The 27,497-nt window shown below is 38.0% G+C and overlaps 1 protein-coding gene across 1 annotated transcript; it reads right to left on the reverse strand.

The window, feature by feature from the left end:
- Positions 1-1,027: 1,027 nt before the first annotated feature.
- On the reverse strand, positions 1,028-27,497 carry LOC134823757 (uncharacterized). The gene is made up of 15 exons (XM_063835298.1): positions 27,493-27,497; positions 26,920-27,070; positions 26,540-26,682; positions 25,883-25,971; positions 23,242-23,427; positions 18,687-18,902; positions 18,364-18,517; positions 18,116-18,261; positions 17,838-17,891; positions 16,781-16,870; positions 16,440-16,598; positions 15,608-15,738; positions 3,531-3,716; positions 3,195-3,369; positions 1,028-1,623 (listed from the first exon to the last, which is right to left on the reverse strand). Exons 3-14 carry the CDS (start codon positions 26,673-26,675, stop codon positions 3,201-3,203), a joined length of 1,716 nt encoding a protein of 571 aa, XP_063691368.1. The 5' UTR covers positions 26,676-26,682; positions 26,920-27,070; positions 27,493-27,497; the 3' UTR covers positions 1,028-1,623; positions 3,195-3,200.

Here is a 27,497-nt window from a genome sequence, read left to right on the forward strand (position 1 = left end):
ATTGACTACATGAACCTTTTCACTTAATTTGCGAAAAATAAGATTATCAAGGCTATCCCTACCAACTTGGCATATTACTTGGCACTAATATTCAATATAATACTTCCTTGTACTTGTAGTAAATTTACGTTGTCCTTGAGTTCACCTTTTTGAAAATTAAAACAATCAAATTGAGGTTCTCTACAATCTACAAAGAAAGCTGTTTTAATACATAAAAGCATTATTAAACTTTTTACACTTTGAGTTAAAAACCAAGAACCGTAACAGTAAAATGTCTCTTTTGAATCTGAAAATCAATTAGGTAACCATCAGTCATGCTTGTCAGGTGAATTTGATTATTTAAATATTTAACCGAATCATGTAAAATTAGGACTTTTGATTTTATCTTTTTCAGTTAATCATAATGTAAACTTGCATTGTTTCAGGTATAGTAGTTGAACACATATTTTAATACTGGTCTGAAGTGAGAAATCTTTACCTATTTTGATTAATACTGATAATCATTTCAGCCTCCACACATAACAACTACACTAACTAAAGTTATTAGTAGTTTTATAAAATTATCAGTACATCTCGCCACGATCATAGTCTGTATGAAAAATAGATATCAAAATTAACTCTGATAATAAATCAACACGAGACGTTTAACCATCAATCTTGTGTTGAACTTTCAGCAGCAACAAAACAATCACAATGTTGTGTAGTGTAGTGTAGTTTCAGCAGCAACAAAACAATCACAATGTTACCTAGTTACCATGGTAACACAATGCCAGTCCCTATTTATTATCAAAGTATCTACTCCAGAGAGCTCAGACCTAATATAAAAAATAGATGTTTCACAAGTGGCGGACAGGGAGGTATTGATAATTAATTAATCACAATGTCACAATTCTCAGCGCAGTCTCACTGACAAATACGAGAATTATCAGCGTTCTAAATTCATTGCTCTGTACTGGTACAGGGGGGGGGGGGGGGGGGGGGGGGGGGGGGGGGGGGGGGGGGGGGGGGGGGTCAATTTATCGATTGTTATAGTGTCCAATTTTAATTCTTCAGACCAGCTTTCATTCAATGCAGTATCATTGGCTCTTATCGCTAATTCTTATTCAATGCTTAATCTGATTACTTTTAATAAATCATTAGAAATTGTTTAAACAGAAAACAGCGTCATAATTTCGAGAATAATCGAGGGATAGCGATGCCTACTTGAAATTTCTGCCCACATGCAAAGTAGCAACGTGCATCTGATCAGGAAAGTCCAATAAAAACACTCTGAGAAGACTACTAATATACAGTAAAAATGTAACTAGTTTGTGGAATATTAAACTTATCGCGCAGTCCCCGAGATATCTGGAGCATCAACAACCAAGAAGGATAACAAATAAACATGATCAGAGTTACGTCCAGTAACCAGTGTTCAGCGTCACTACCGCTAGTAACTGTTAGTAACCGCTAGTAACTAAGCTACCAGGGCGCACAACTATATCACAGGAGACATATCTTGTAGTGTTATGTGGCGTCTGTGTGCTACAAATAAATTTACAAACTGAACGTAAACTCCTCCGAATTTAGGTGAGTAAAAAAGTCGCCATGATCCTCCTTCGCTAGAACTTCGTCTCTATCATACTGAAATGAAACTGTTATAGATGGATCATACCATACTTCAGATGAATTGTTAATCGTAGAAAAAATATTATTCGTCATGAAAATCCTGTTTATGATGACACATCATGTTAAAATTGACCACATTAATAAATCTCATGCATACAGTTTAAATGAAATACATGCTAATTGAGTGCTTCTCTGACGTTCATGCTTCAGATAAGGTTTGCAAGCAATGCTCTTTTATTTAAGACTCAAGACATTTTTCATGCAGTGATATTGTTTTCATGAGATGGATCGTGAAGTTGAATGTTTGAGTGGTTTTAGTGTATTGTTTTGATTAATGAATAAGAACACGTGTGATATAAAGTAATTCCAGGTTTTTTAGAATGCTTAATCTACAGTGTCAGTAATACATATAATAATATAATAATATGACCAAGATAGGTTTAAAGATATATAATATTTAATAATATATAATATGGCACTTTGTTATAGTAGTAAGTACAGTATAGTATAGTAGTTATAGTACAGCTCTGTTATGTTGCTAGATTCCGCCTTGTTAAAGTTAAGTGCTGTATTCGTCAGATCTTTGAGTTGTGCTAGACTGCTGGATATTTCTGCTGGTGTAGTGCAGCACTTCTTACCCATCAGAGGAATTGGGAGACCTGAGTTTAGCTCCACAGCGAAGTAAAAGTAGAATACCCCGGCAGAGATTGTAACAACCCGGGAGAGTCCTCTACAGCAGGGGCTGAGGGTTGAACCTTGTTTTTATCCGGAACTGCTTGGTTTCTCCCCCGTCTATTTCCATCTCTCCCACCATCACCACCATGCTTCCAATTTCTCGCCTCATCCCCAGCCTCAAACCTCTCCACCTCTGCTCTCTGTCTCCAAGGCACTGCCAGCTCAGGGAAGTAATGTGGGGCAGAGGTTTGAACCTGAGCTCGTTCTAACTTTGGTAGATCTACTTGCTGGGTAGGGGGTAGAGGGATCTGTAGTCCTGAACTGAGGACGACAGTGTGTAGCAGTGTGTGTAGCAGTGTGTAGCTACACTGTAGCTACTGTTATAATATGGTAGTATCTGGTGACTATTCATTTAATTAATGAGAAAATAGTTATTTTAGAAGCTAATTACAGCGTTAATTAACTAGTAACACTTGTAGGAAAGACCCCTGGGTCTTTCCTGGGAGGAAAGAGCTGAGATGTTTATTTGATGCGCAAGGCATCTACTGTTCAGAACGGGATACTAAACATTTGCATTTATTATATTAATATTAATTTTAATAGTAACAAATATTTAGACAGAATTTGTGTGGATGTCAATGTTTATTTAATATAATAACTTTAATCCCACTTAATACTTTAAGTGATATTACCCAGATGAAAACCCAGAGAAAGGTTCGTCGCATGCAGGATATAATATTTCAATTTAAAATCAGATAAAATGAGCCCATTATTTTAAAGATCTGAATCAGCTTACTTATCTCTTGTCAGACACTGCACTGTATCTATAACTGTTTTAAATAATTCGTTATCAAAAAATAACAAATAACCACTAGGGTGTTTGTTTACAGAGAGTCTACATCAAAGTTTACCTTATATTAGAAGCTACTGGTATCACTGGCGAAGTCCATCATGTTTTCAAGTGGTGGGAGGATGGATGCACGTGCGCGCGGCGTATCAGGTATGTGCGTGACGAACTGCTGTTCACCGTACGGCGGAGGTGACTTGTGGTGTGATGTGGTGTGGGGCAGGTTGGGTACGGACGTTCTGTGAGGTGATTGTGTGATTGTTTAGGTTGAAATGTATTTTAAAGTGGAAGTTGGTTATGATTATTTTTATTGGACTTGGATTTGAAAAAGTAGTAGTAGTCAAGTTGACAAATGCACAGCAATAGTAGATGAATAATTTATGTCCAATAAATTTCCAACCGGACAGTATTTCTGGTAAGTGTAGGGTTTGATATGAGAATGATATCGTCAGCCGGCACGGACACATCAAGTGTTGGAGATGTTATGAGCACTCTTTGTCCGTCCCTCGCACTCCTTTTTCCGGAGTAGCCGGACTTAGTTCCACTGACTCGTGAACTTGACCACCTTCTAGATGCTTCTAGTCGGCTGTGTGGATGTGAATGTGTGAGTTGATGTGTAAGAATGTAAAATGTGTGAGTTAATGTGTAAGAATGTAAAATGTGTGAGTTAATGTGTAGTAATGTAAAATGTGTGAGTTAATGTGTAGTAATGTAAAATTTTTGAGTTAATGTGTAGTAATGTAAAATGTGTGAGTTAATGTGTAAGAATGTAAAATGTGTGAGTTAATGTGTAGTAATGTAAAATGTGTGAGTTAATGTGTAGTAATGTAAAATGTGTGAGTTAATGTGTAGTTATGTAAAATGTGTGAGTTAATGTGTAGTAATGTAAAATGTGTGAGTTAATGTGTAAGAATGTAAAATGTGTGAGTTAATGTGTAGTAATGTAAAATGTGTGAGTTAATGTGTAGTAATGTAAAATGTGTGATTTAATGTGTAGTAATGTAAAATGTGTGAGTTAATGTGTAGTAATGTAAAATGTGTGAGTTAATGTGTAAGAATGTAAAATGTGTGAGTTAATGTGTAGTAATGTAAAATGTGTGAGTTAATGTGCAGTAATGTAAAATGTGTGAGTTAATGTGTAGTTATGTAAAATGTGTGAGTTAATGTGTTGTAATGTAAAATGTGTGAGTTAATGTGTTGTAATGTAAAATGTGTGAGTTAATGTGTAGTAATGTAAAATGTGTGAGTTAATGTGTAGTAATGTAAAATGTGTGAGTTAATGTGTAGTAATATAAAATGCGTGAGTTAATGTGTAGTAATGTAAAATGTGTGAGTTAATGTGTAGTAATGTAAAATGTGCGAGTTAATGTGTAGTAATGTAAAATGTGTGAGTTAATGTGTAGTAATGTAAAATGTGTGAGTTAATGTGTAAGAATGTAAAATGTGTGAGTTAATGTGTAGTAATGTAAAATGTGTGAGTTAATGTGTAGTAATGTAAAATGTGTGAGTTAATGTGTAGTAATGTAAAATGTGTGAGTTAATGTGTAAGAATGTAAAATGCGTGAGTTAATCATCTTGGATTGAATGAATAAAATTACTGATAAGAGTAATGAACATTGAACGTGAGTGTTATTGTGATATGTTCGAGGATTTGTCGAGTATAGATCACTTCACGAGGAATCACACATCACCATGGCAACACGTACCAACACAGCAGTTATTGTAATAAACACACGTACCAACACAGCAGTTATTGTAATAAACACACGTACCAACACAGCAGTTATTGTAATAAACACAAAAGAGGTGACCAAAGCACGTGACCAAAGCACGTGACTATGAAACAGCAGAGGGGCGGAATACAGACACACTAGTTCAACAGTTGTACGGTTAGTTACCTAATACATTTGCAGGATAAGCTGATCAGGATACACTCTGCAGAAAGTAGCTGGCAATTAGCGGATGTATTATGTGTAGTAGTATAGTTGTGAATGTGTAATGTTGTGCAGTTACTCGTGTAAAACATTATTCGTAATGTTAGAGGTGTTAAACTTATTTTGATAGTTGTACTCTAGTAGCAGGGAGAAGTTGTGGGATAGTGTGACAAGCAGATCATGACGTGTAAAATCAAAAGTAGGAATGTTAATGAGAATTCTAGTAAAACTCAAGACGGCTACATTAAACAAACATAACAAACACAAGAAGAGTGAGTTTTACAGTTTAGTTAATAATCATGCATTTTAATTGAGAGACTACGTACAGAATACAAGTCACATTCACATTTCACATACTTCAATTAACTTTTTAAACTTATTCCCACAGAACAACACTTCACTGAATTGATTTCTCTAGTTAGAAGCTGAAGTTAGGGACCCGGACAGAGTGTTCACAAAACCTCGCACGTTTTCTCACTCTTCCCTGGCCCCATTTTCTTGGCTCACTCATCTGGAGTAGATACTTTCAGTGACTGTTTTCCGTGTACTTTATTATATTATATATAGTAGCAAACCTATATCTACATTTAAACAAGAGTATCATTTACAGCTAAAAAAAATGGTAGTTATCCGAAGTAGTAAAAATAGCTGTAAGGCCTGTGCAAAGCGCCTAGTCTCACACAAGGTAAGCATCACTTGTAGTATTTGTTATACGACATATCACCCAAAATGTGCTCACCTAACACCTAGCGACATAACTGAACTTACTGGAGAATGGTCTTGCTACAGCTGCATTTCAGAAATTCTTCCAGTGGGTGCCGTCATGCCTCTATCACCATCACGGCCTATACAAATCCAAGTCTCCAATAAACGAGAAAAATGTCACACTTGCACAAAAATTGGGAATATAAGACAAATGACCAAATGTTGCTACTGTGACAACCTATCCCACACAAGATGTTCTGCTGGCTCAACAGGCTGCAAAGATTGCTTGAGAAAAATTTTCCCAGCATACGATGTCTCCATTAGACAGCTTCACATGATAAATTTCAGTAACACTATTAGGTTTAACCCCTTTAATCGCGACCACCTATCAAATCAAATAGGTGATCATGATGATACTGATGCTGATTTGAATCCATGGGAAACAACGTCTAGTCTTCTAAATAACTGCAAATATTATACCGCGAACGCGATCAAAAATACGAAGGAGTATGAATTGAAAGTTTTCTCGCTAAACGTTAGGTCACTTAATGGGAAAATTGAAGAATTTCGGGAGAATATAGATCAATACACAAAATACGACGTTCTCTGCTTCAATGAAACAAATTGTAACACGGAATGTTTGCCTTTTCAGGGAGAGGAGCTCGAACTAGACGGTTTCTATCCACCGTATGTTCAGACTCCCGCTAGAGCGTCAAATCGTGGTGGAGGATTAGTCATATATGTTAACAAAAAACTATGTGAATTATCTGACATAAACGTTAAGAGCGCTCTATGTTGCCACGATAATCCTAAGATAGGAGAATTCTTGGTTGCAGAACTTACCTTGAAAGGGCACAAAAACGCGTTAATCTGTAATATATATCGCTCTCCAAGTGGGGACTTGAATGGTTTCCTTGAACAATTGAAAATTTTCCTCCGTAACTTAGCAAGACATCGAAACAAAAATATCATACTGGCCGGTGATACTAACATAGACCTACTAGATTACGGGAGAATAGACTCTGTTACTAAGTATGTGGATACTTTAGCAGAGCACGGATTCGCTCCTGTGATATCAAGACCAACTAGAGTCACAGATCACAGTGCGACTATCATTGACCATATTTTCGTCAATAATTGCCACGCTGTTACAAAATCGGGAGTAATTTCTGAATCAATCTCTGACCACTTGGCAACTTTTGTCACAATTATGGTTGATCAGAATAGGCTCAGTTGTAAACTTCAAGAAGATACAACAGAAACATCTTCTCGAGTAATAAACGATGACAGCATCAAAAAGTTCGAGAACGACATTTCTGCCGTAGACTGGAACTTGGTTAATAACTATGATTCTGTAGATGAAAAATTTGAGGCTTTCGAGAAAAAATATAGTGAACTATACGACCGAAATTTCCCAATGAAGGCAAAAAAGAGTAAACCAGGCCGCCGTAAAAACACAAAGCCGTGGATCCAAGAATGGTTACGGTGCGCATGTGATCGCAAAAATAAATTTTATGAAGATTTTGTCACAAACCCGACCACTGAAAATGATATTAGGTACAAGAAAATGAAGAAATTTGTGAATAAACACGTGGATAAGGCCAAAAACAAATATTACAACGCATACTTTACAAAATATTCTAGCGACAGCAGAAAACAATGGCAAATGGTTAATAACTTGTTAAACAGAAAGAAAAAAGGCAAAATCAAGATAAACAAAATTAACTATAATGGGAGCGAGATAACAGATTCTCAGCAAATTGCGAATAGCTTCAATGACTATTTCTGCAATATAGCTGAGACTCTTAAGAGAGAAAATGGTCTCGTATGCTCCGAGGGCCAGACTATCGTAACAGAAACTCAAGATAGCAAATGCCAGCGGAGCATGAATCTCGAAGACTCGTCCGCATCAGAAATAATTGAAATAGTTAAGGGTCTGAAGATTAAGTCGACTTCTGATATGAGTATACTTCCCCTGAAAAAAGTGAGCAATATACTTGCGCCAGTGCTTAGCTGCCTAGTCTCTGCTTCTCTACATCAGGGGAAGTTTCCACATAAATTGAAAATCGCGAAAGTAATTCCACTTCACAAAGGTGGGTCACGTGCTGAAGTTTCAAACTATCGACCAATCTCACTACTTTCGTGTTTCTCAAAAATCTTTGAAAAAATTATGCAAGCGCGACTATTAGATCACTTAAAGACAGAGAAAATCCTATTTGACTCTCAATACGGATTTCGAGCTGGACATAGCTGTGAACATGCTTTACTAGAAGCCCAAAACCATATCCACAGGGCACTAGAAAAAAAGCAGGTCACAGCACTGCTTCTATTGGACTACAGCAAGGCCTTCGACATGGTTGACAGCAGTATTCTTCTGAGAAAACTTGAGCACTATGGAGTTCGGGGATTGGCTTTATCTTGGTTTCACTCATATCTTACCGATAGAGAGCAATACGTGAGCGTCAACAACTGCAAGTCCTCTCACCTCAAACTTAACTACGGAGTACCACAGGGCTCCATTCTCGGACCAATTCTGTTCATAATTTACATCAACGACCTTCCTCAGATTAGTAATTTAGCTAAACATATTTATTTCGCTGACGACGCAAACCTAATAATAAGTACAGATACATTTGAACAACTTAATGCAATGGTGAATGAGATTCTGACTTTGATAATTGATTGGGCTACTAATAACGGGCTTAAATTAAATGCTAGCAAAACTAAATATATGATCTTTACAAATAAGAAAACTGAGGATATAGAAATTTACATGGGAGGTGAACGATTAAAGCAAAGTGATCACGAAAGGTTTCTTGGCGTGATCATTGATACCAAGCTAAATTGGGCCCACCACATTAGACATTTAGCCACTAAAGTATCTAGAAATGCGGGCATACTCTACAAACTCAAAGGCTCTGTACCTAACAAAGCACTCAAGTTGATATACAACAGCTTTGTTCAGTCTCACTTGTACTACTGCTGCACAGTTTGGGGAACAAGATCGCTAAACTCCGTTAAAAGAGTCTTCTCGGCCCAGAAAAAGGGCATTCGCGCTGCAGATAACCAATACCACCGCTATTTTTATGACAAAGATCTGAACAGTACACCTTCACACACAAAGGAAATTTTCAATAAACTCGAAGTATTAGCTTTACCGAACGTGATAGCTAAATGTATATTATGCTTAATGCACAAAGTTTATTCTAACACTGCACCACCAAATATTATAAGAATGTTCACTGTTTCAAACTTAAACGCACCTAGAAGAGAACCTGAGTTCTTTGCAGTACCATTTAACCGTTTATGTAATTCAGACAAGAGCATTTCTTACATTGGGCCTAAGTTATATAACAAAACAGTCAACATTATTAACAAGGACATAAAATATGTCACGACTTGCCTACAAGACAAATTCCTAAATTCATTCAAGTCTACAGTCAGCAAGCATGTGCTTACTGCACAAGCACTTAACCCGGATGACAAGGACTGGAACAACTCAAATTTCGTACTTTTAGAAATTTAAATAATTTGGTACAACATACGTTGATAATAACGAGCAACAAAACTTTAACCTCATAACGAAATATGACTATCTTCGAGCATTTTCTACAATGCTATCGCTACCGCGCAATTTCACTGTCATTTACAAAACAAAAATATCACCGCGCATTCTTCAGACCCTGTGTCGCTGTTCTAAATTTATGTCAAGAGATAAGAGTTATTTAGAAATTCTTAATAGTAGTACTATTCAAATTTGCTAATAGCGTAATCATATTTTATACATTATTCATATTTTATACATTGTGTGCATATATTTATATTTGATTGTAATTAAAGATTTTAAGGCGTTAGTGCCGAGTAATGCCTCTGGGTAGTGCTCCTCAATCAATCAGGTCATTTTATCAAATAACTTCAAAATAAACGTTATTATAATAATTAAATAAACGTTGTTATGCCTGTAAATGAGTGAGTGCCATCTCATTTACCAATAAATAAACACAAATTAGAACTCAGTCTCTCATATGCAGCAATCAAGCGAGATAGAATAGTACCACTCAGGTATTACCCGCACAATATGCGCATAATACCCGCACAATATGCGGCTATTATCCGCACAATATGCGGCTATTACCCGCACAATATGCGGCTATTATCCGCACAATATGCGGCTATTATCCGCACAATATGCGAACAATACCCGCACAATATGCGAACAATACCCGCACAATATGCGAACAATACCCGCATAATACCCGCACAATATGCGGATAATACCCGCACAATATGCGGCTATTACCCGCACAATATGCGGATAATACCTGAATAATACCCGTACACATTTACAAAACCACGAGGGCAGCTGAGATCACGTGACTGAGCCTACCTTTCAATCTCTGTCATCTGATTATAGTTTTGTCTGCGCGTAATGACCTGGGTACGGACCCCTAGGATTGCTACTGTCAGTTTTCAAATGGTAACTGTCAGTAACCACGGTAACCACGGTAACCACGCTTTGCCCAACACTGGGGGGCTTGTCATGCACGTGGGCGTATTCATTTCCATCCCGCGTGCTGTCAAGACAAGGGGATGGGAATGTTTCAGTAACCATGTTGTGGGTATAATGTGGTTTCAGAGACAACATTTGGGTGAAGTCTCTTAAATCATGCAATACCGCATCTCCTCATTTCATTGCAATAGTTCACATGCGAATGAATAAAAATGAATAAAAATGCAGCAAATAAACGGCAAATTATACATCTATCGCACCCAAATGCTGTAATTTGTCAGTTCAAAGTTGGTTACAATAGAGATATTATATGGTATCTTACTTATAATTCGAAAGATTAAGTTTGTCTGTATGTCTGTACGACCGCTCACGTGCAAACCAGATGAGAAATAAGAAGTTGCAAAGTAACCATGGTAACGAGGATTGTCACACGTGCACGTGCAAAGATTTGCGAGCGCCATTTTGATCGATTTTGTAGTAATTACGCTGTGTTTAGAGTGTCGATTACATAAGGCTGTATCTTCGGATGTGCGACGGATATTTTTTTATACGATTACATTTTTCTTTTAAAGAATACTACTAGCTTCCTCCCTGTTACCACGGGCTTTCTAGCATAATTATAATCTTAAAATAAAAATACAGCAAGTTGTTAATTCAGATAGCATGTAATCATGTTAGATATAAGGTGTGGGTTTTAAAGACATGTAAGATAGAATATAACAATCTGTAGAATTCTTTTTAATTGTCATTATTATAATATTAATCTGAAATTTGTTTGCTACACTAGGCATAGCTGAGTCAAGACGTTTGATAGCAAACCTTAACACAAATCAAAGGCCTTTAGATAGTCCTATTTACTTTAGATAGTCCTGTTTACCAACAGATAAGATGAGAAATAAGTAATTCAAAAATATGTTAACGAAAAAAAAAACAACAAAAAGGTTTCAAGTTCTGTCAGTGCCTACTTAGATTTCCTTGCATAAATAGTAAGGTTACCCTAAAGTACCTAAAATATATCATCCTCACTGATTCATTCAATAATGACTTAACATTTTGTTGATGGAAAAACAGTCCTATTCAGAAAAACAGTCTTATTTAGAAAAACAGTCCTATTAAGAAAAACAGTCCTATTTAGAAAAACAGTCCTATTTAGAAAAACAGTCCTATTTAGGATCCATGCTCTTGAAAAAGCCGAGCGGATTCCCAAATTGATAATCTACATCCTCAGCAGGCCGTCCTGTTCTCAATAACAACACTTGGATGGTATGTATTTGTGGGGTCATCAGTCTGTCCGTCTGTATAATGTTTGTTTATTTGTTTGTCAGTTACTGTGTAATTATTGTCAATTAGCAACTTTGGCTGTTTGCCAGGTGGGGCTCGTCTGTTAGGTCGGGGTCGGTCCTTGCGTAGGTCGGTCATTGGAATGTGAACCAGCTCTATCACTGGCTCACTTATACCACTCTCACTGTAAACACATGTCTGTTAAATAATGTCAGTTAATTAATGTCAGTTAATTAGGTCAGTTAATTAATGTCAGTTAATTAGGTCAGTTAATTAATGTCAGTTAATTAATGTCAGTTAATTAATGTCAGTTAATTAATGTCAGTTAATTAATGTCAGTTAATTAATGTCAGTTAATTAATGTCAGTTAATTAATGTCAGTTAATTAATGTCAGTTAATTAATGTCAGTTAATTAATGTCAGTTAATTAATGTCAGTTAATTAGGTCTGTTAATTAATGTCAGTTAATTAATGTCAGTTAATTAATTTCAGTTAATTAATGTCAGTTAATTAATGTCAGTTAATTAATGTCAGTTAACTACAATAAAGTATTAACAATAACATAATCATTGCACGTGTCAGTCGAATATAATATTACAAATTTCATGTGAATCATGCGCATACAATATACATTAAAATATCATTCCGTCGCAAAGCACTACTTAAATAAAATGTCACTAATATTAAGAATTATTCAGGTAAGAGAACTGTGAATCAATGTTAATTTTTACTACCGTCTTTTTGCCGAAGGCACTTACGCAAAAGCTAAAAAGACAAGCAAGAACTTATAAATCGGGCCCCAATAAGATGCAAAATTGTCGTGTTTTAACGCACCATTCAAATATTTCAAGTAAAACTTTCATATTACAGGGTGTACCACAGTGTAGACCCTGTATATTACAGGATGTATCACAGTATACACCCTGTATATACTGAAAAAATCATAGATAAATTATTTTCAGAGCTAGAAAGACGGCATAAAACCTATTCTTTAACTAAACTGTGCGAAACGTTGACAAATAAAAAAGATCTTAGCAGCGAATCTCTCATTTACAAAACCATAGTTTGATTCCGTAATTTCACATAATTAAGAAGACGTAGCGCGCGGCCCAATAGGGAGGCAGAAGGAAACGTTACAAACATGTACACATGTAGAGCGCTACTTACACTCTGTTTCCAGACCCTAGTACCGGAGTCATGCTGTGCTCTTTTGTCCTGAATGGTTCCTTATGTAAAGGTAGTGACGTTACCTAGCAACCACGTGACGTTACCTAGCTGGTTCCTTATGTAAAGGTAGTTGCTGCTGGTTTTCTTTTGAATTCTTCAAATTCTCTTCCAGATGCTCCAAATTCCAATTGTTTGTTTTTTTTAAATCGGCATGATTTGCAAGATCGGTTAATAACAAGTGACCAAATATCCAAGAAGTTGAAAATTGATTGAAGTCATGTTTTCGTGCTATACAACTTTCCTCAAACGTCCAATAAAGCAATAAGATTATCATTCCTCATTTCAATGGTCATTCAATGCTACTTCATAATATAGTGAAAGCTGTTATCGTCAGTTCCGCATTTTCACACTTGTCCAATGTCAGTCATGAGTATCCGTTAAAGATAGCGGTGGTTAATGTTGTATAATGTACATAACACCAGATCAGAGTTAATATAACAGCACGCTCTTAAGTTGTAACCAAACGTAACTGGTAACCATGGTAACCATGGTCACCTGTTTAAAAAACTAATACCTAACAAATAGTCAGTGGAGATTAGGTGTTTAATGACTATTGTAGAACACACCCTAACTACTCTAGTAGCAGAGTGTAGTTAACACGTGCACTCCCTAACTACTCTAGTAGCAGAGTAGAGTTAACACGTGCACACCCTAACTACTCTAGTAGCAGAGTGTAGTTAACACGTGCACACCCTAACTACTCTAGTAGCAGAGTGTAGTTAACACGTGCACACCCTAACTACTCTAGTAGCAGAGTAGAGTTAACACGTGCACACCCTAACTACTCTAGTAGCAGAGTGGAGTTAACACGTGCACACCCTAACTACTCTAGTAGCAGAGTAGAGTTAACACGTGCACACCCTAACTACTCTAGTAGCAGAGTGTAGTTAACACGTGCACACCCTAACTACTCTAGTAGCAGAGTGGAGTTAACACGTGCACACCCTAACTACTCTAGTAGCAGAGTAGAGTTAACACGTGCACACCCTAACTACTCTAGTAGCAGAGTGTAGTTAACACGTGCACACCCTAACTACTCTAGTAGCAGAGTAGAGTTAACACGTGCACACCCTAACTACTCTAGTAGCAGAGTGTAGTTAACACGTGCACACCCTAACTACTCTAGTAGCAGAGTAGAGTTAACACGTGCACACCCTAACTACTCTAGTAGCAGAGTGTAGTTAACACGTGCACTCCCTAACTACTCTAGTAGCAGAGTAGAGTTAACACGTGCACACCCTAACTACTCTAGTAGCAGAGTGTAGTTAACACGTGCACACCCTAACTACTCTAGTAGCAGAGTGGAGTTAACACTTGCACACCCTAACTACTCTAGTAGCAGAGTGTAGTTAACACGTGCACACCCTAACTACTCTAGTAGCAGAGTGGAGTTAACACTTGCACACCCTAACTACTCTAGTAGCAGAGTGTAGTTAACACGTGCACACCCTAACTACTCTAGTAGCAGAGTAGAGTTAACACGTGCACACCCTAACTACTCTAGTAGCAGAGTGTAGTTAACACGTGCACACCCTAACTACTCTAGTAGCAGAGTAGAGTTAACACGTGCACACCCTAACTACTCTAGTAGCAGAGTGTAGTTAACACGTGCACACCCTAACTACTCTAGTAGCAGAGTGTAGTTAACACGTGCACACCCTAACTACTCTAGTAGCAGAGTGTAGTTAACACGTGCACACCCTAACTACTCTAGTAGCAGAGTGTAGTTAACACGTGCACACCCTAACTACTCTAGTAGCAGAGTGTAGTTAACACGTGCACACCCGAACTACTCTAGTAGCAGAGTAGAGTTAACACGTGCACACCCTAACTACTCTAGTAGCAGAGTGGAGTTAACACGTGCACACCCTAACTACTCTAGTAGCAGAGTGTAGTTAACACGTGCACACCCTAACTACTCTAGTAGCAGAGTGTAGTTAACACGTGCACACCCTAACTACTCTAGTAGCAGAGTGTAGTTAACACGTGCACACCCGAACTACTCTAGTAGCAGAGTAGAGTTAACACGTGCACACCCTAACTACTCTAGTAGCAGAGTGGAGTTAACACGTGCACACCCTAACTACTCTAGTAGCAGAGTGTAGTTAACACGTGCACACCCTAACTACTCTAGTAGCAGAGTGTAGTTAACACGTGCACACCCTAACTACTCTAGTAGCAGAGTGTAGTTAACACGTGCACACCCTAACTACTCTAGTAGCAGAGTAGAGTTAACACGTGCACACCCTAACTACTCTAGTAGCAGAGTGTAGTTAACACGTGCACACCCTAACTACTCTAGTAGCAGAGTGTAGTTAACACGTGCACACCCTAACTACTCTAGTAGCAGAGTGTAGTTAACACGTGCACACCCTAACTACTCTAGTAGCAGAGTGTAGTTAACACGTGCACACCCTAACTACTCTAGTAGCAGAGTGTAGTTAACACGTGCACACCCTAACTACTCTAGTAGCAGAGTGTAGTTAACACGTGCACACCCTAACTACTCTAGTAGCAGAGTGTAGTTAACACGTGCACACCCTAACTACTCTAGTAGCAGAGTGTAGTTAACACGTGCACACCCTAACTACTCTAGTAGCAGAGTGTAGTTAACACGTGCACACCCTAACTACTCTAGTAGCAGAGTAGAGTTAACACGTGCTGAATGGTTCAGAGCACACTAATCAGAGAGGTCAGTTAAACACACACGGGCTAGAATACAAGAGTACTTAACTCGTTCTAAACGCGCATAATATCCCGTGACGTCACTCGGAGTAAAACGTGACGTCACGTGATAGAATGAGAGGTCACGTGACTTACCATCCATTTCCTCCCTCGTCTTCAGGGTGGAGTTGACTAAACTTTATAAAGTAGCGGGCCAGACACCGTGATACACACATGTAGAACAGCAAGGAGATCCCAACTAGTGACAATCCACAGTACAGCAGGGTCTGAGAAGGGTCTGTTACAGCATCATATAGAGACATTATTAACACCATATAGAAACATTATTAACACCATATAGAGACATTATTAACACCATATAGAGACATTATTAACACCATATAGAGACATTATTAACACCATATAGAGACATTATTAACACCATATAGAGACATTATTAACACCATATAGAGACATTATTAACACCATATAGAAACATTATTAACACCATATAGAGACATTATTAACACCATATAGAGACATTATTAACACCATATAGAGACATTATTAACACCATATAGAGACATTATTAACACCATATAGAGACATTATTAACACCATATAGAAACATTATTAACACCATATAGAGACATTATTAACACCATATAGAGACATTATTAACACCATATAGAGACATTATTAACACCATATAGAGACATTATTAACATCATATAGAGACATTATTAACACCATATAGAGACATTATTAACACCATATAGAGACATTATTAACGAAAATGTTGATAATTAACTGCGACCAATTAGTAATTTTAACACCCTCAAAAATAAAAACTTAGCTTAAAATTTGATATAAGATTTTGATATTAATTATGATATGTTTAGTCGAGGCGTTTGTTTCAAATTCCTTGTAAAATCGAACAACAGTTCACCAAAATACCCCGAATAGAACCAGACAAAAAAGCACTTACAATATGAATAAGGATTCCATCACAGGTGTAGTTGAGAATTGTGTGATACACAGCTGGAATCGGCTGGCAGTTACCGATACTCGTCCTAAACTGGCCGTACAGGAAGTCTATAAACTCGGACACCAGTGTTTTAGCCTTGTCTATGGCTTTGTTCACTTCCTGGATTGACACACAATCAGATATCAAAGTTATCGGAATTGTTTATTTTATCCCCAAAACAAAAGTAGTCGATGGGAAACTGGTCATTTTGAAAACGGGAATTTGTCGCTGATTACATAATATGTACATATATTATATATATATTAGAGTAGTAATATTCAATAAGTAGGTTACAAACTGACCTCCAAGACAATGCTTTTGATGCTGAAATCATCTGAATTGAATCTGTCATCCATTTTTCCAATCGCATCTAATAACTCGTCTATTTTTGTCTGATAGGTTGTTAGGTAAGAAAAAACTAAAATTACCTTAGGAACAATAAAAACTATTTTTATTCAAACATTTGATTAAATTTATTGTAGATTAAATAATTGGTTCCTTAGATAATGTAGGATCGTTCAGCAGAAATGTCGGAGAGTTCCTATTTTGGCCCACGATGCGGTAATTAAAAAATATGAGTTTAAGACAATAGGAAAAGTAATTTATTGCTTATTATAAAATAAGTCGATATTAGGGTTTAGGGTTACCCTAGTCGATATTAGGGTTACCCTTGTCGATATTAGGGTTACCCTAGTCGATATTAGGGTTACCCTCTAGTCGATATTAGGGTTACCCTAGTCGATATTAGGGTTACCCTAGTCGATATTAGGGTTACCCTAGTCGATATTAGGGTTACCCTAGTCGATATTAGGGTTACCCTAGTCGATATTAGGGTTTAGGGTTACCCTAGTCGATATTAGGGTTACCCTAGTCGATATTAGGGTTACCCTAGTCGATATTAGGGTTACCCTAGTCGATATTAGGGTTACCCTAGTCGGTATTAGGGTTACCCTAGTCGATATTAGGGTTTAGGGTTATCCTAGTCGATATTAGGGTTACCCTAGTCGATATTAGGGTTACCCTAGTCGATATTAGGGTTACCCTAGTCGGTATTAGGGTTACCCTAGTCGATATTAGGATTACCCTAGTCGATATTAGGGTTACCCTAGTCGATATTAGGGTTACCCTAGTCGATATTAGGGTTACCCTAGTCGATATTAGGGTTACCCTAGTCGATATTAGGGTTACCCTAGTCGATATTAGGGTTTAGGGTTACCCTAGTCGATATTAGGGTTTAGGGTTATCCTAGTCGATATTAGGGTTACCCTAGTCGATATTAGTCGATAAACCTTCGCTTTAATCTAAATGGTCTGAATTCAGATAAGATAACATAGATTGCAAATAAATAACAAAACTTACCACTATATTGGTCTTAATGGTAATCATATTGCTCAGTGGAGCATCTAGTGCAGCCTGAGAAGTGTAAAACATTACAATCGAATCATAATTAAATCATAATTAATAATTAATGATCAATCAAATCAAAAAAGGGATGAACAAAACGTTATTTGTGGGGTTATCTGTACTTTATATTTTCAAATCAGTGTTACTATTAGTCTTAAAGTATTCGAGTTAATCTTTTTACAGAATGGGGTGTTCCCACAAAAGTGGTCACATGACAAGTATTTAGTTAGTACCTTACTAGTTTCCACAGCTGGTATTTTAGTGTCTTTGATATCTGTCAAAGCAGTTTCACATTCAGCCATGTATGTGTACTGTACTTTGAGTTTTCCTATTTCAGTGATATATTCATCCATTTTCTCAGAGGTAATCGCAGTGGTCTCTGGGGAATAGTAAGTTGATGACACTAATTACTAATTACATACCAAATGAACAGACAAGCATTATATACAAGTACAAAATGTATAAAACCAATAAAACTTACCTGTGTCGGCCACAGTTGTCTTCATAGCAGCAAAGTCGTAATCATTTAAAGAGTTCTTACTACTCGTTATATCTGCCTTTGCCTCGTCACTTAACAGCTCTGGTTCGAAATCCAAATCTTTTAGAGCGTCTTCAACATTAAAGGTAGCAATTTGCTGAGTGAAGTAATTTGATGAAGATAACGGGAAATTATAGTATCAAAGAACGAACATGCAATTTAATAAAACTTAGATGATTGTTGGTTAAATTAACCGTTAATGAGTTAATAACAGTTACAGCGGGGGGGGGGGGGGGGGGGATTAATATTATCACATTTATACTTACTTTGTCAACTTCGTCTTTCATAGAGTTGAAGCTGAACATCCCAAACAGGTTAGTGTCTTGTTTTAAGTCTAAAGCTTTAAAGAATGTTTCATTCTGAGAGCATAACTCCAGCACATTTTCTATATTCATAGTTTGATCATCCCCTAATTTCAGCACAGTTATCAACATTTCATCAAGATCTAAATCTTGTCCAAGTGCCTCCCCCACGTCTTCCAACTGAAACACAACACGTGTGAAAGTAACATCTTACAATAATCTCACTATATATAAAGCGAGACGATATATATATACATATACATCATACTGTAGGGGATCATACTGTAGGGGGATCATACTGTAGGGGGATCATACTGTAGGGGGATCATACTGTAGGGGGATCATATTGTAAGGGGATCATACTGTAGGGGGATCATACTGTAGGGGGAGGATCATACTGTAGGGGGATCATATTGTAAGGGGATCATACTGTAGGGGGATCATACTGTAGGGGGATCATACTGTAGGGGGATCATATTGTAGGGGATCATATTGTAAGGGGATCATACTGTAGGGGGATCATACTGTAGGGGGATCATACTGTAGGGGGATCATACTGTAGGGGGATCATATTGTAGGGGATCATATTGTAAGGGGATCATACTGTAGGGGGATCATACTGTAGGGGGATCACACTGTAGGGGGATCATATTGTAGGGGATCATATTGTAAGGGGATCATACTGTAGGGGGATCATACTGTAGGGGGATCATACTGTAGGGGGATCATACTGTAGGGGGATCATACTGTAGGGGGATCATATTGTAGGGGGATCATATTGTAAGGGGATCATACTGTAGGGGGATCATACTGTAGGGGGATCATGCCTGGGGTAACGAGGTAGTCAGGGGGAAGGTTAGCCCCCGTAAAAGTGGAGCCTTGGCTCACACTCTAATCTCCCTAAGCTTTGGGACAAAAGCGTATAGTCATTTATTGGAATTGGTGAAGAAAGAAGAAAAAATACAACGACAGGACATCATCACAAAACCCACTCTTACTGATTAGTAGCAACAAGTGTTCTAGCGGAAGTTGTTACTCACGTGGCCAAGATGGATAAGTCATTTAACGCTCAAGTGGCGCCCGGCGTTAAGTAGGTGTCTCACTTTGCCTGATGTGCAGGGGGACTGCGCATGAGACACCAGCCATTGAAAAGTTTGATGATGTCTTATAATAACACTAGGGTTAAAGTCCCTACCACTGATTTAGATGTCGGAGGGGACCGGATTGATGACTCTCTCACCCTAAAACTCCCTAGGAGAGGGGTGACAGATGATATGCCGGCTCCTTCACCCGGCACAAAAAATAACATAAAACAACAAAAAAAGGATGGGGATGCATTGGTTTCTTGTAGTGAGGTAGCTCTAGTAGGGACATTTAATGTCCGAACTGCTAGAGAAGGTTACAAGCGCCTTGAACTCGTGACTCAGTTTCTGGAGAGTGGCATGGAGATCCTTGGGATCCAAGAACATAGGATTGTCCACCAGGAGCCGATCAAGATCGAAAAGTTCAAGGAGGGGGTTAGCTTGGTAACTGTTTCAGCATGGAGGAATGGAGCAGGAGCAGCCACTGGTGGAGTGGGCTTTCTGCTGACTAGAAGAGCATACAGCGCAATCAGCCTCATTAAACCCTATGGCTCAAGGGTGCTGACTATCTCTTTCAACGGAAATCCCAGACTCACAACTATAACTGCCTATAGTCCTACCGAGGCAGCACTAGTTGAAGAAGCGGAGGATTTTCATAACACCCTTAGACAGGCTATGAATGATGTGCCAGCGCACCACCTGCTGATCACAGAGGGAGATATGAACGCCCGGCTTGGAAAGGAGAGTGAAGAAGATTCCCGTTGGTACTTTCATACTCGTACCAATCGGAATGGAGAGCTACTGAGAGACACTGCCCTGGAGTGCGATATGGAAATAACCAATATCCGCTTCAGAAAGAAGGTCAAACAAGAGGTGGACCTTCTTATCCGATGGGACACTTAACAAAGGTCAGATTGACTATATCCTCATACGGCGGAAGTGGAAAAACTCATTAAAGAACACTGAAGTTTACAACACTTTTCAGTCGTTGGGGATCTGATCACAGAGTTGTAGTGTGTAAGATCAAAGTTAGCTTTAGGAAAGGACACAGGCCTCCGAAAAAAGTTAACTATGATTATAGTGCCCTGAAGTCGGATGGTGAGCTTCAAAAAAAGTATGCAATTGAAGTTCGGAATAGATTCTCTTGCCTGGTAGAGGAGGATGATGGGGCCACTGAAAGCTACGGAAGCTTATGGTTGGCTATTGAGGCGGCAAACAAGAGCCTTCTGCCAAAGAAGACTCGACATAAGCAGATTGACCCCTCAAGTGACCCAAGAGTGGGACAGTGCAAGGAGGGGACTGTTCTGGCCAAGGACCAATACCATCAGGAGCCTTGTGAGGAGAAGAGAGAGGAAGTCGCCACTAAAAAGGATTTGTTAAAGGCCTGCTACAAAGAGGTAGAGGAGGAGATCCTGAAAGGAAAGATCAGGAAAGTTGAGGATACTGCTGATCGTTGTAAGAACAAGAAAGCTGGAAGCTTGTCAACGATATTTCAGGGAGGAACAAATCCCAGCTGTGGACTCGTGGAAGGGGGCAGCTCAACAGAACGTCTTGAGAACTGGAGGAACTCTCTGGGTTACTTGGACGCCCAGGTCCCAGCTAATAGGTTTCCCCGTCGAATATTAGGACCCTATCGAATTAGGGTTGACCCTTCGAATTGGGGGACCCTAGTCTTGCCCAAAAGCAGATATTAGTTAGGGTACCAGCATATGGTTATAGATTTGGGTACCCTAAAGTGATTATAGGGTTGGACATCGGATGGCCCCAGTCATATTGGATTCTCCTACGATTTGGTTACCTAGTGATGGTTCCCTAGCCGATATTGGAAGCTCAGTGATATTGGGTTCCCTGTCCGAAAGGGGACCTATCATTAAGATGACCATCATATAGTGGGTTATCTCTTGGGACATCGAATAGTCGTAAAAACTCCTGTAACTAAATGTTGATTTGAAAAGATAAGCAAGATTGAGATTTTATAACAAACCAAACGTTTAACATGGTCTCTAAATGCGTAATCCATTGCTCATGGAGCATTGGTGTGAGCTTGGAAGTGTAAACAACAATCTTAACTTCCATTTAATAATTGATTAATCAAAAAAGGGTAACTACGTATTGCTGTGGGGTTATCTTCACTAATATTTATTAACTATGTTACTAGTCTTAAAAGCATATTCGGTTACTTTTACAGAAGGGTTCTACACCACAAAGGGTCAATATTTATTTAGTTAGCAGCCCGGGGAATGTGTACTTAACCAAACTATTCACACACCTATTGATACACTCCTGCTGGATTAATTCATCATTAAGGAATCGCATTGGTCTTGGGACTTGTTAAGTTGATTGACATATTCTATACATCAAATGAACAGTGTATAAAAAGTACCAAAATGATGAAATTCCATATAAAATTACCTGTGTCGGCCACAGGTGTTATAGATAGTCCGTAACATTTCAGAGTCTACTTTCGATATTGCCTTTGCCTTCGTCACTTATACCCAGTTCGAATCCAAACTTTTAGACGTCCTTCAACTTAAGGTTTGAGAATATTGCAGTGAGTTTTTGTGTCGGGACATTATGTTCAAGAACGCTCTAAAACTTAGATTGATTTTTTAACATAAGAAATTAGTTATAATAGCTAGTTCTGCGGGGGGGGAGGGATTTAATGTGAACAGATACTTCTTGTAACTTCTCTTCAGAGTTGAGTGAACATCCAAACAGGTAGTGCTTTTTTCAGGGTCAAAGCAAAAGATGTTTATTCGGGGCAACTCCAGCCATTTGCTAGATATGTTGGGACAGTCCCTAATTAGAAGTTATCAACATGTTCATCAAGATCTTTTATTTGTTCCGGAGTCAATACTTCTTTATGTCTGAAACATGGACGTTGACAGTAGCATCTGACATATATATAATAACGAGACGTATTGATGGATATACATATAATGTAGGGGGAAATTAATGTAGGAGGAAGCACTGTAGGGATCAATATGTAGGAGTCTATTGGCATACCTTTTTACAAGAGATCATATTGATAGATCCAAGTAGCGCGGATCTACTTAGGGGGACATATTCACCGGGACATACTAGTGCGCAAACTGTATTGCTACTTGGGGGAACCCAAACTCTTGGGGGGTCATAGTGGGGAGACACAGGCCGGATCATATGTTGATAGCCTACGAGCTGACACGGGTCTCAACGACACTGGAGAAATGGGCGGACTTATGGCGGATAGAGTTTTATGGAGACAGCGCATCAATACTCGGACGGTGAAGCCGCCTTAAGTCAAGTAAGTCATCATACTGTAGGGGGATCATACTGTTGGGGGATCTCAACTTTCCGGTGTTTCTAAAAACAAGAAGAAATATTTTACAGTGATTCAATAAAAAAGATTCGAAATATTCGCGGCAGATAATTCTAGAATACATTTTTAAAAAACTAACCCCTCCAATAAGCTTGCCATCGCTGTATTGCTTGCAAGTTCCCTCACTGGCAATAACAACAGTAACAAGGATTGCAGCGACGAGAGTGGCAAACGCGCACAGTATTACAGAGCAGTAACTGGTACACATCAGGAGGTTTCCACAGGGGCCAGAGTCACGCTCTGTAGGCAGAACATCGTCACTTACCTGTACCAGAGTTAAGTTATTTAACAGAATAGGAAGTGGGTCACTTACCTGTACCAGAGTTAAGTTATTTAACAGAATAGGAAGTGGGTCACTTACCTGTACCAGAGTTAAGTTATTTAACAGAATAGGAAGTGGGTCACTTACCTGTACCAGAGTTAAGTTATTTAACAGAATAGGAAGTGGGTCACTTACCTGTACCAGAGTTAAGTTATTTAACGGAATAGGAAGTGGGTCACTTACCTGTACCAGAGTTAAGTTATTTAACAGAATAGGAAGTGGCTCACTTACCTGTACCAGAGTTAAGTTATTTAACAGAATAGGAAGTGGGTCACTTACCTGTACCAGAGTTAAGTTATTTAACAGAATAGGAAGTGGGTCACTTACCTGTACCAGAGTTAAGTTATTTAACAGAATAGGAAGTGGCTCACTTACCTGTACCAGAGTTAAGTTATTTAACAGAATAGGAAGTGGCTCACTTACCTGTACCAGAGTTAAGTTATTTAACAGAATAGGAAGTGGCTCACTTACCTGAACCAGGGCACAGTGTGCCCAGAGGCTGCAAAAAGTATTTTGGGTGATATTTGCTTTCCAGATAAGTTTAGCCTGATCTAATCAGAAATAATCTGAATTTTCTAACAAAAAAGAATTAAGGGGCTGTCATTTTTGGTTCTTGAGAAATCTTGAATCAAATACACCTAATTGGTATGAAATTTGTGAATAAAATTCAATATAATAAATATTAATGGATACATTTTAAACATATAAACTTGAATAACAATCTTTAAACGTTTTAAAAACCATTAAAACTGGTCACTATCATCAGTAAATGGGGTAAGGAGCAAGAGCCAATAAAAATTGGGCTAAAAAATTGAAATTTCTATTTTTGCAGGCAAAATTCGATGTTTTCATCATTTTTGAAGGACAAAATTTCGTTCGCATGGTACCAAAGTGCAGAATCAACTTCCAGATCGCAGTTTTGGGAACTATTAACTAAGTTATTTGTTATGCCTGATACCTTACATTGACAGAAAAAACATAATGGGGAACCCAAATTTGTCATCTGACACCTTCCCATGGCCATAAGTACCCCCAGCCTCCCTCAAAAAATTTGACTGCCAAAATATGGGGATATCACTATTTTACCCTTAATTAATCATGGAGGCAGTCTAATTAGTTCTGGTGGTGTTATATTGTTTGTTACTGGTAAGATACACTATTTAAGAACAGTTTAGAGCAGATCTTGTCCAATTTTGCAAAATTATGGTTAAAAAATGGCTAATTTAGAGCAGATTTAGCAGTAAAATGGCCTTTTTTCACGACCGCGCGCTGTCGCGAAACCCAAAAATTGTAAATTTTCATTATTTAGGTATGAAGTCAAAGGAGTATTGGGTTAAGTTATTTAACGGAATAGGAAGTGGCTCACTTACCTGTACCAGAATTAAGTTATTAACAGAATAGGAAGTGGGTCACTTACCTGAACCAGGGTTAAGTTATTTAACGGAATAGGAAGTGGGTCACTACTCACTTACCTGTACCAGAGTTAAGTTATTTAACGGAATAGGAAGTGGGTCACTTACCTGTACCAGAGTTAAGTTATTTAACAGAATAGGAAGTGGGTCACTTACCTGTACCAGAGTTAAGTTATTTAACAGAATAGGAAGTGGGTCACTTACCTGAACCAGAGTTAAGTTATTTAACAGAATAGGAAGTGGGTCACTTACCTGTACCAGAGTTAAGTTATTTAAAAGAATAGGAAGTGGTATAAAGTGATATAGAAATGGTTATATTATACGGAGAAATTGATATTTAGATATTTAGTACTGTTACCCACCTTACAGCAGCCGAATACAGTGGGGAGTAAGCCTAGGAGTACTGTTACTCACATTACAGCAGCCGAATACAGTGGAGAGTAAGCCTAGGAGTACTGTTACTCACCTTACAGCAGCCGAATACAGTGGAGAGTAAGCCTAGGAGTACTGTTACTCACCTTACAGCAGCCGAATACAGTGGGGAGTAAGCCTAGGAGTACTGTTACTCACCTTACAGCAGCCGAATACAGTGGAGAGTAAGCCTAGGAGTACTGTTACTCACCTTACAGCAGCCGAATACAGTGGAGAGTAAGCCTAGGAGTACTGTTACTCACCTTACAGCAGCCGAATACAGTGGGGAGTAAGCCTATGAGTACTGTTACTCACCTTACAGCAGCCGAATACAGTGGAGAGTAAGCCTAGGAGTACTGTTACTCACCTTACAGCAGCCGAATACAGTGGAGAGTAAGCCTAGGAGTACTGTTACTCACCTTACAGCAGCCGAATACAGTGGAGAGTAAGCCTAGGAGTACTGTTACTCACCTTACAGCAGCCGAATACAGTGGAGAGTAAGCCTAGGAGTACTGTTACTCACTTTACAGCAGCCGAATACAGTGGAGAGTAAGCCTAGGAGTACTGTTACTCACCTTACAGCAGCCGAATACAGTGGAGAGTAAGCCAATGAGTACTGTTAGTACCAGTAGTCCCAGTATAATACAGATCAGGACGAAAAGAGCTGAAATAGAATTATAATTATAATTTCATTTTAAAATTGAAATTTATTTTAAAATTAATTGATTGTTTAATTGTTTAAGTAAGTTTACTGAATAAGATAAGGTTACTGGAGTGTATCAGAAAATTTATTGTTACTTGCTCTTATGATAAACTATGCACATGGTGTACATAGTATATAGTATGATAAACTATGTACATGGTGTATAGTATATATAGTATGATAAACTATGCACATGGTGTATAGTATATAGTATGATAAACTATGCACATGGTATATAGTATATAGTATGATAAACTATGCACATGGTATATAGTATATAGTATGATAAACTATGCACATGGTATATAGTATATAGTATGATAAACTATGCACATGGTATATAGTATATAGTATGATAAACTATGCACATGGTGTATAGTATATATTATGATAAACTATGCACATGGTATATAGTATATAGTATGATAAACTATGCACATGGTATATAGTATGATCTTATGATAAACTATGCACATGGTGTACAGTATACAGCATGATAAACGCAGTAAATATGCTTTATTTCTCTTACCAAACACTGCATATTTTCCAGGACCCTCTTCGGTCATTGTTCTAAGAGACTCATTCACATCTTCTATATCATACTCAGCATCATCTTCTACATCATCCTCAGCATCATCTTCTACTTTCTTCACTTTAAGAAACATCAAATCTCTGTGATTATTAGATGTGAGGAGAGGGCTCAGCGGAAACGGCCGCTTCATGCGGGGGGGGGGGGGGGGGGGGGGGGAATCATACACTTAGTACCTGCTCCCCCCGGCCCCCGCTCCATGATATTAAAAGTGCCATCACATGATCATAATTGTGACGAGCGAATAAACCTCGTCTATAACTTGGAAAATATTGTTAATTAAATTGATTGATTAGATGTTAAATCAATATTCAAATTACTTGATATAAGCTAGATTAGCTGAAATACTCTTAGTTTGAGTGCCCTTCTGTTCCGAGATTTCTTCCTTGAATTTTGTCAGCTGTGATTGTACGTCATCTTCCAATGTTGAAGAAAACTGGCCCTCCGCATCCGTCAATGCTTTAGTATATTCTGAGAAAAAAATTCAGACTTATCACTATCAGCCTCGTCAGGTATTATTAAATCCAACCTTAAAAAGCACTTGCTATCCTTACAAAATCGAGATGACCCTAATTAAAATACATGGTAACTTAATTATATTACCTAAGGGCCAATAAATTTAGTTCACAATAAATTTGGCTACCATAATTTTGATTACCATAATTTTAGTCACAAATGTTTTGTCTACAACAATTTTAGTCACATTTTTCGACTTTTCGAGACTATTTTCCATTCCATTTTTCCATTTTTTCAGTTTTTCAAATTTAATTAAACTTCACAATTATTATTTAGGGAGAGATAAAATAAAATAAGCGATATTAGGCAGTATCTAGATACTGCCTAATATTATACTTTTGCTATAATATAAACTGAACTAAATCTCGATAACATACCTTTG

This window comes from Bolinopsis microptera, chromosome 11, assembly GCF_026151205.1.
Source record: "Bolinopsis microptera isolate Bmic1 chromosome 11, MBARI_Bmic_1.0, whole genome shotgun sequence".
Taxonomy (NCBI): domain Eukaryota; kingdom Metazoa; phylum Ctenophora; class Tentaculata; order Lobata; family Bolinopsidae; genus Bolinopsis; species Bolinopsis microptera.